The sequence below is a fragment of the Chinchilla lanigera genome, unplaced genomic scaffold (assembly GCF_000276665.1).
Source record: "Chinchilla lanigera isolate Chin_1 unplaced genomic scaffold, ChiLan1.0 scaffold00173, whole genome shotgun sequence".
NCBI classification, from domain to species: Eukaryota; Metazoa; Chordata; class Mammalia; order Rodentia; family Chinchillidae; genus Chinchilla; species Chinchilla lanigera.
In genome coordinates, this window is record NW_004955574.1 from 981,223 (window position 1) to 991,074 (window position 9,852).

The window sequence follows — 9,852 nt, forward strand, 5'->3', positions numbered from 1 at the left end:
GCTGCCGGCAGGACAGCTGCTTCCAGGGAGCTGCCACCCGGCTCGGGCTTGCAGGCAGCTGGCAGTGTTACTCATGTGGCTCCCTGCAGAGCCAGGCATGCCACACTAACTGTCCAGCCGGCCAGTCGCTGAGGGGCCATGCAGCCAGGGCTCAGCAGAGGGAGGCAGGCAGGGAGAACAGCCCGGTGACGAGGACTGGGCGCCCGTGTGGGGTAGGGCGGGGACCCGCGCAGGCCTGACTGGGTTTGATGTCACCTGCAGAGTCAGCCACAACAACAAGGTGAACCTTATGACGAGCGAGAACCTCTCCATCTGCTTCTGGCCCACGCTGATGAGGCCAGATTTCAGCACCATGGATGCGCTCACGGCCACGCGCACCTACCAGACAATCATCGAGCTCTTCATCCAGCAGTGCCCCTTCTTCTTCTACAACCGGCCCATCAGCGAGCCCCCGGGCGCCGTGCCCAGCTCCCCCTCTGCAGTGGCTTCCACCGTCCCCTTCCTCACCTCCACGCCGGTCACGGGCCAGCCGTCACCACCCCAGTCCCCCCCACCCACCCCCCAGTCCCCGATGCAGCCCCTGCTCCCCTCCCAGCTGCAAGCTGAGCACACGCTGTGAGCCCCGGGCCGGGCAGCAGGAGAGCCTGTCTTCTCTGCGATGGGTGGCCCTCGGCCTTGAACAAAACCAAGTCTGCTGGGCAGGGCCGGGGCCAAGGGTCCCTTTTCTGTCACCTTGTCAAGACCTCAGCGGTGCTATGGCCAGTGGGCCCCCCACAGGCCAGGCTCTTGGGCACCGCAAGCCCAGCGCTATAGGTCTGGTGGCCTCTGGCAGCGCCGTGGATGGGCCCTGCCCTCCAGCGTGGACCACTGGGGCCAGCCCAGTCAGGCGCTGCTCCCCAGACCACTGCTTCTGCGCACACCAGCCTCGTGGTGCCGCCTGCTTCCACGGAGCCCGCTCCCGGGACAGATTCAGCCTCTGCCGGGGAGCACCGTGTCCTGAGATGAGGCTGCCCGACCGCCGTGCCCTGAGGAGAACACATCCCATCCATCTCATCTCTTCCCACCTCCGAATCTGCACACACACTGGGGCGGGGAGTCCTTGGGAGCCCTGGACCCACTCCCGGCTCTGCTGCCCCGGCTCCCTGCGGGCTGTGTGCCCAGCAGACTGGAACCTCGGGAGGAGAGCTATGAGCCTGGCCTGAGTGTGCCTCCCCCACTGCGCCCACCAGGACTTCCATATACAGTCCCTTCCCGGCAGAGCAACACTAGAAGGAGGTGGAGCGCCCCCCACAAGTAAAGAGCAGACAAGGAAGACACCCCAGAAAGAACACTACAGACCTCAAGCTCCCACCCCTCCCGGCTCTGCGGGGCAGGCAGGTGGAGGGCACCCTGACTGTGATAGCCAGACAAGGATGCCCATGGCCTGGCCTGCAAGCCTCTGGGCCCTGCTTACACCCTCTCAGCAGACCCCTGTCCCTAAGAAGACAGTTGGAACCCTGGGGGAAGCTGGCAGCGGGACCAGGCTGTGCCCCCCCGCCCCCAGCTCCAACACTACACCGCGGAAACACTACTCGCACGCGCCTGGCCCGGGGCAGGGCTTGGGGTGGAGCGGCAGCGTGGGAGGCTCCCAGCAGGAGTGTCTGGGACTTGGGCTATGTGCGCCACAAAGAAATGGCCGTCCATGGAGCCTGCATAGGGATCCCAGGGCCAGAGGATGTCCCTGCCTGTCACCACCAGCTTGGCCCTCCGAAACACCCCGTGAGCCCCTTCTATCCCCCAACCAGTCCCACACAGCAGTTCTGCCAGAACTGGGAGGCCCAAGTGCACTGTCCCCGTGTCCATCCTCACTGCTGGGCCACACCTAACGCTAAGGTACCTGGGCATGGGAGAGCAGGGTGGAGGGGCCTGCGCCGCCCCCTGCCCCCGGGTCCTGTTTGTTGCACTTTAGAAGCAGCTCGTGGCAAGTTCCGAGGAACTCGTGGGGTAGGAGGGGTGGCCTCCTGCACCTCCCGTCTGCCACCCCAGTTCCTCCGTTGGATAAGCTGGCTATGTCTCCAGTCCCTGGTGGCCAAACAAGGTGCTTGGAAGCAGTAACTTAGCCTGCAGTTCTGTCACCCCGCCAAGAATGCTCCCCAGCCAAACCACGGTGCACACCGCAGTGCAGACTGCACGGCGGTGCTTCTCCCCTTCGCTGGGCTGTGGGCTGGAAGTGGGGCCGGCGTTTCAGCTGAGGTTGGCACAGCCAGACAGGGGCTCACCAGCTCCTGCGGCCCTGAGCCGGGTGTCATTTTAAGTTCTCTGCTTGTCACTGCCTTGCTCCCCAAGGAGCTGCAGTGGGAACGAACGGGCAGGAGCAGCCAGATCCAGCACGGAGCTGGGCCGACATCCGGGGCTGCTGTGCCCTCCCAGGGCTGGCCACGGGGGCTCCCACCACCAGAGCTGCCAGTGTCGCCCTCGCTTCTGCTTCCCTGCCACCTCTACCCCCTCACTTCCCGCTTCTCCAGGCTGCGAGGCCGGAGGACAGACACTCGGTCGCTCTGTGCCACACTTGTGAGTGCTGGGCTTCGTCTCGTCAGGGGCTGGTTGGGGACAGCCTGGCCACATGCAGCATGCCGCCTATCCTGGCGTTCGCCAGGGCTCCAGATTCTGGAAAGCACTTCCGCACAGGCCCTCGTGGGCTGCACCGGGCAGCCAGACCTGTGGTGGTCAGCAGGCTCTCCGTGCAGTTGCTGCCCTGCCCGCTGCACCCCAGGCGGTGAGCCACGCCTGACCCCCACTCTGCTCAGCTCCCAGCTGCGTGAGGGGTGGGGAGGTGGCCTGTGTCACATGTTGGAGTCACCATGCACCACTTTATTCTGTCACCCTTCCCGTCACTGGGCATTTTCGGAAGAAACAGAGATCTGCCGGTGTTTCCCTGCTGGAGAGGCTTCCGGCACGATGTTTGTCTGCCACTGCGGCTAAGGGAGACGTCACAGGAGCGGCTGGCTCCTGCTCCCTCTCGGTCTGAGGGGAGGGAGTCCTGGTGGCCGGGTCCCCACGGTAGGCTCCCTAGGCCCATGAAACCTGCAGGCGGGTCGGCTGCAGCATCTTGTCACGGTCACCGCTGGCTGTGCTCCCCTGTCCTGTGAGCAGAGCTGCGCTGCAGTGGCTCAGGAAGGCCCTTCATCCAGGGCAGCCATGGGGGCGGCTGCAGGGCCTGGGCAGGTGGCTGGGGCTGAGGCAGGCCGACTTGGGGCTGAGGGCCGTGTGCAGGTTGGGCTGTGTTAGGGAAGAGGGGGGACCGGGCCCCCCAGGATCTGGTCCCTCCCTCCTTCCCTGTCCCCCCTCGGAACCCTGTGGGCTGTCGCCTGCCTGTGACCTCTGGGCGGCCCCTGTCACATGACCACAGCCACCCCGCAGCTTTCCGCGCAGTGGAGATGGGCGTAAGTTACTGTTTGCATCAAGAAACCACGTTCCCTGTGTACATTTTAAAAAGAAATGTCTCCAAGTTGTATGGGAATAAACTTGTTTGAAAATTTGGAATAGTGCTGCTGCCAGCTTATTTTTCTGGTACTTGTATTTTCACATGTTAAATGATCTTTATATATGTTGAATTAACAAATATTTTGAGTTTCCTGAGAAAAACAAAAGCATATTAATGGTATTGAAATGTGTTAGTAGTCCGGCCGTGTGCCCAAAATTCTGTTTTGCAGCAAAAGTGGAGAACTGTATGTAAAGAAAGTATAACAGTTATTTCTTGTATTTTAGGGGCTTTAACCAGCACCTCTTCTAGTTGGTGTTAGGAATGTTGGCTTAATTTCCACTTCTTTCTTTAACATGTCGTGGGTTTTTGAGGCTCCAACCTGGTTAGTGCATGGTCAGCCCTCACGAAGGCTGAGGCATCTCTGAAGGAGGTGTTTTTGTTTGGTTTTGTTTTTTAAAATCATGTATTTGCTACCAAGTATTGTACTTGTCTCAATGGGAATGGTGTAAAAAACTGAAAAGGCCTTATGTGAAATGTATCATAGTTAATAAATCAATCTTGTAAAAAACCAAACCCGAGAGAGATGTAGGGGCCTCCTCCCGGGGCCACAGCCCCCCACAGGGCCGGCTGCTTCCGGGTCCCTGTCTTGGGAGCGCCCACTTGGGGACGGCGGAGGCTGCCTGCCGAGGGAGGGCCCGGGCTCTGGAAGCACAGGGACGTGACCAGCGCTGGAGTCCATCTCGCCATCCCCACCACTACCTGGGACTGCCCCTCTGGGAGTGGCTGTGGGCCGCCTCCCCCAGAAGCCCTGCCTCGAGAAAGGGCCCCTTGCTGACCACCGTTGCTGGCCTTGGCTGTAGAGTGCATGTCTAGCATGAGCGGGGTCTTGTGCTCAACCCTCAGCGCGGCCAGGAAGAAATAAAAACTTTTTCTGAAGTCTCGGGGATGGAACCCAGGGCCTTCATATTGTGCTGCATCTCCACCTGTACTTGCGATTCTCCTGCCTCAGCCTCCCGCAGTCCCAGGGTTACAGGCGTGCACCGCGGTGCCCCATCCTGGTGATCTGCCCCTCTCCCTTTCCCTCTTCACGCTCCCCAAAGCCTCCCCACCCTGACCCTAATCCATGTGTGCCCTCACCTGGTCTCCCGGCCCCCTGCCCTTTTGCCCACCCATGGCAGGAGTAGAATCAAGATGCCTTGACCCTGCCCCTGCAGACACGGCAAGTGGCTCAGAACCCACAGCCTGACCTGGCAGTCACTGCCACACAGCGGCCCTGGTGCTGGAGTTGCCTTGGGTGTCAGCTGGGCAGCCGCTCGGGCAGGGCCTGGGCGCCAGACCCGCCGCTTCTTGTCCCCTCCCCGGCTCCTCCCAGCAGGGCTCAGCCTGACCCGACCCTGATCCGTGCTCCACGCTGTCCCCTCGAGGCTCTAGAATCCCCGTGGATTCATCGGCCTCTGACCCCCACCAGCCCACCTCCTGACCCCTCTCTACCCTGCTCTGTCTTCAGTTCACCCACACGCCAGAGACCCTGGGGCGTTCCCTCCCCTGCACGGCCCAGCAGCCCTCCGGGTCCAGCCGCCATCCCGTCCTGCCCCAGCCTTGCCTGGCCTCACCCTAGCCTCTGCTGCCTCCTGCAGCTGCCAGCACACCCTCCTTCCTGCCCTGCTCCCACCTGGGGAACTTTTCACACGCAGCATCTGGGCCTCTGCCCCAGTGCCTCTAGAGGAAGCCCAGGTCTTTCTGCAGGGTCACAGCGCCCTCTCTGCCCTATCGGCCCTCGGCCTGGACCAGGGCCCACCCACCACAGGCCATTTGCACACTGTGACCTCTGGCCACCACACTGTCCTTCACCCATCCCTGGGTCACTCCCTCCTCATCTCTAACCCTGACCCTGACCTCCAGCCTAAGATTCCTTTGCCTTTGAAGGAGGACTTCTCTACTAAAACAACTCTCAGAAATACCTTTTAAAAAATGAAAGTTCAGGCCGGGCATGGTGGTGCATGCCTGTAATCCCAGCACTCGGGAGGCTGAGACAGGAGGATCATGTGAGTTCGAGGCCAGCCTGGGCTACAAAGTGAGCTCAAGGCCAGCCTGAACTGCACAGCAAGACCCTGTCTCAAAAAGACAAAAAAAAAAAGTTCAATCCTCACCTGGTAGTGCATGCCTGTAATCTCAGCACTCGGGAGTCCCAAGCAGGATGATCACTGTGAGTTCAAGGCCAGCCTGGGCAACATAGTGAGTTCAAGGCCAGCCTGAACAAAAAAAATAAAAAAAGTTCAAGCTAGGCGTGGTGGAGCGAACCTGCTATCTCAGTACTCTAGGAGGCTGGGGCAGGAGAGCATGCGAACCCAATGTGGGCACCGTATCAATTTAGCAAGACCCTGTCTCAGACGATAAATAAATAGATAACTAAATACATGATAGGGCTGGGAACGTAGCTCAATGTGAAAGCCCTGGGTTCAATCCCCAGTGTCGGAAGGGGGAAAAAATTCATGGTAAACAAAAATAAAGATTCAACCTACACAAATCAGAAACAGTGCAGCGAGCTGCCCTGGAGCCTTTGGCAGAAGGAAACCAGGAGGCCAGGCTGGATCCCGCCAGAGCGAGTCAGGCCCTGTCGGGGAGAAGGGGTTCTGCGTGGATGTCTTGGAGGTCAAGGCGACGGAATTTCTTTTTGTTTTTTTGTTTGTTTGTTTGTTTGTTTGTTTTTCTCCGGTACCGGACGACCTTGCGCTTGCCAGGCAGGCGCTTTTGCCGCTGAGCTAAACCCCCAGCCCCTGATGGCATTTCTTGACGATCTATTTGCTCCAGGCTGGGAGGAACCAGTTCCAGGCCACTGCCTGGGCAGAGTGCGCTGCGTTCCTCCTTGTGGCCACCAGGGGGAAGCAGAGCTCTGCCCGGCCCGGCCCCGGGCTGTTGCTGGAAGCTGCGGAACCCGGAGCAGCGGGCGCTGGGCGGAGGCGGTAGAAGACAAGAATCCCGGGGGCCGGCCTAGGAGCGGGCAGGACCTACAGTACCCGCCACCTCGTCCGGCCTCCCATCCACCCAGTCTCCGGGGCCTTGCAGGGCAAGAGCATAAGTTCCAAGTCCATCCTTGGGGCACTGGGGAGCCACGGAGGGCTCTCAGCAGCGGGGAGACCTGGCCAGAGCTGGAGGATCTGGAACTAGGAGAAAGGCATTGGAGAGACACGGCGCACGGGAGACTAGCCTCCGTGGCGAGAGGACCGGAGGGTTCCCAGAGATGTAGCATCCCACACACACTGGAGATTGAACCCAGGGCCTTTGCACTGAGGTACATCTCCAGCCGTTTTTATTTTTTGATTTTGATCTAGGGTCTTAAATGTCCCTAAATTGCCCAGCTGGGCTCGAACTTCTAATCCGCCTGCCTCAGCCTCCCTAGGAGCTGGGATTACAGGCCTGTGTGCTAGATTCCCAGTATCTGAAGACAGCTTTGGCCACCAGGCAGGGTATGGCCCCTGAGGTGGGATGAGATCCACCTCCCAGCGGGGGAGGAGGCCTTGGGAAAGCACAGGCAGAGGTGAGGGGAGCTGAGGTGGCCACACGGGTGACTCGGGACATTCTAAAGGCAGAGTCGCTGACTGGTGGCTGGATATGGTATGGCCGAAAGGCAGGCGTGTGGCTTATGCAGGATGGCACTGCCGGCTGGACCCAGAGGCTCACACCTGCAGTCACAGCACTCCGGGAGGCTGAAGCAGGAGGATCACAAGCTCAAGTCCAGCCTGGGCTACTCGGTGACTTAGGCAGTCCCCGTGTCAAACTTTAAAGGTGAGCAGGATGTAGTTCAGTGCAAAGGCCTTGGGTTCAATCTCCAGTACTGCAGAAAATAATTAATAATCAATTAACTAAAGAAGTCCTGTGACCCTCGGCACTTCTCTGTCCCTTGGCAGCTACTCCTAGGGCGCCATAGCAAGGCTGCACACACCAGGCGGTGCCTCCCCTTTGTCTCAGGGTTCCGGAACCCAAAGACCGGGCAGCTTTCTGCCCAAGCTGTGAAGGGCACCTACTTCCGGCCTCACCAGCTTCTGAGCTTCCTGCAGAGCTTGTGTCCCTCGGTCCTTGGCTTGCCGCCACCTCCCGCCCCGGTCCCGGCCCGCCTCTCCCTCTGTGGCAGGCCCGGCCCTGTGTCAGCCTTTCGCCTTCGTGCGTGTCCGTGTGCGTGTGCCGCTGAGGTTGAACCCTGGCCTTTACACTGACCCGCATGCTCACATCCCCAGCCCTTCTTTATTTTCTGTTTTCAGACAAAATCTCACTAAAGTCAGCCAGGCTGGGCTCAAACTTTCAATCTTCCTGCCTCAGCCTCCCTGAATGCCAGGATTATAGGTATGTGTCACCACATCCCGGCTTCCCCTTCTGTAAGGCTATCAGTCAGGTTGCTTTAGGTCCCACCCTAATGATCTCATTTTAACTCTTGTCACTTTTGAGACCACGCCTGTCTCCAAGTAGTCGCCTTCTGGGTCAGGACTGCAAGGCATTGTGGGACAGGCTCGGCTCTGCCCACACCGTGCTCCCCTCCCGCCTTTCCGTTACTATGAACTGCATCCAGCCAGACTGTGCAGAACACATCTGCCTGGTTTAAGTAGTAACAATAACAGTGATGCTTAAGTGGACATCTCTGTACCCACCATATGCATTAAAGTCTATGCTGCAGCCAGACATAGTGATCCCAGCACTTAGGAGGCTGAAATAGGAGGAGCTCAAACTCCGGGTCAGCCTGGACTGTGCAGCAAGACCTTGTCTCAAAAAACAAATAGACAAAAAGATCATTGCTACCAGTTCTTGCTTTGTAGTGCAGGCTGCCCTCAAGCTCACAGTGTAGCCCAGGTCGGCCTCAAACTTGTGGGGATTCTCCTGCCTCGGCCTCCCAAGTGCTGGGTGCTGGGATTATAGGCGTGGGCCACCATGCCCGGCTGACATTCTGTTTTTGAGGTACATGTTGACATGGGCAGAATGCACTCATTTACTTGAGGAGTACTGCTACTTATCTCCATTTCACAGATGAGGACAGTGAGACCCTGAGATGAAGGAAGCTGCCCAAGCTCACAGATGGAGCCAGAGTTTGAACTGGAGCTAGCTGAAGCTAAACCTGTGCTGACCACCCCCAATAGGGGGCGATGAGTACATTTAAGCCAAAGTCATTGCAGCCCTGAAACACACGCACTCAGTGCACACCGAAGTGCTTGTCCTGCTCCCCGCTTCCCCCTTGTGACAGGGAGCTCACTACCGCAAGCGGGGCACACTGTCCTTTTCCCATCGCTTCCATCTGGGCCGCTTCAGGCATAGCGAAGCCCCGTGGTTTGACCAGAGGATGTGAGCACAGCACGGGAAGGACGAGGCGAGCCAAGGGCAGCTGGCGGTGGGGGTGGGAGCTGGGCTGGGGGCCGGGGATCCCTCAGGCCCCTCGGAGGGCTGCACTGCACACCCTGCCCTGATCCCAGTGTACACATCACCCCACCGTTCCTGCCAGCCGGGGCCCTAGAGACAGACATTTGGGGGTGGCTGTCAATCGGCTCAGGCCTGGGTCGCTGTTCTTGCTCCGCCAACCCCGCTGCTGCCCCAGCCCCCTGGAATCCCTAGACTGTGTTAGGAGCCCCTTGTGAGACACCAAGGCTCCCGGGGGTGGGCAGTCTGGTACCCACCCTGGCTGGAAGCTGTCATCAGGCCAGAGATTAGGGGATGGCACCTGGCACCATGGACGGGCCAGAGAGACCCAAAAGTGGGAGGTGTACACGCATGCGCATGTGCATGTGTGTGTGTGCGTGCGCGCATGCGTGCACGCATGTCCACTGTGTTCACCGCCAGGGCAGCAGCACCCCAGGGCCTTGGGTCTTCTTTACACTCCTGTTTGGGGCATGGAAGTTCGTGGGTATAGAACCCTGGAGTCCTGGCCTCTGAGCTCCAGCTCAGCCATTTTTATTTCACTTTGAGACAAAAGCTTGCTAGGTTGCTAAGTAGCTCAGGCTGGGCTCATCAAACTCCATTCTCCCACCTCACCTCCCAGGTGGGTGGGGTTACAGGCCTGCACCACAGCACCTGCCTGGCGTGGGTTTTTTGTTTGTTTAAGAAACAGTCTTGCTGTGTAGGTCAGACTGGCCTTGAACTCACTAGTAGCCTAAACTGGTCTCGTACTCATGGCAGTTCTCCTGCCTCAGCCTCCTGAGTGCTGGGATTACAGATGTGTGCACACCCAGCTTTTTTTTTTTTTTTTTTTTTTTTTTTTTGCTGTACTGTAGATCAAACTCTGGGCCTTGGACATAACTAGGCATGTGCTCTGCAGCTGAGCTACCTCAAAAGCAGGGGCTGATCTTCGTGCTTTCCTTTTACTGTGTTGTAATTTTTTTTTTTTTTTTTTTTTTTTTGTCTTTTTGAGA

At 58.7% G+C, this 9,852-nt stretch overlaps 1 protein-coding gene across 1 annotated transcript in view; it reads left to right on the top strand.

The window, feature by feature from the left end:
• Arhgap35 (Rho GTPase activating protein 35) overlaps positions 1 to 3,522 on the top strand; it is a gene marked incomplete at its 5' end in the record, with an annotated part of 69,141 nt that extends 65,619 nt beyond the window's left edge. The window contains 1 exon segment of the mRNA XM_013509560.1: positions 262 to 3,522. Coding sequence (XP_013365014.1) covers positions 262 to 619 — 358 coding nt within the window. The 3' untranslated portion in view covers positions 620 to 3,522.
• Positions 3,523 to 9,852: the final 6,330 nt, after the last annotated feature.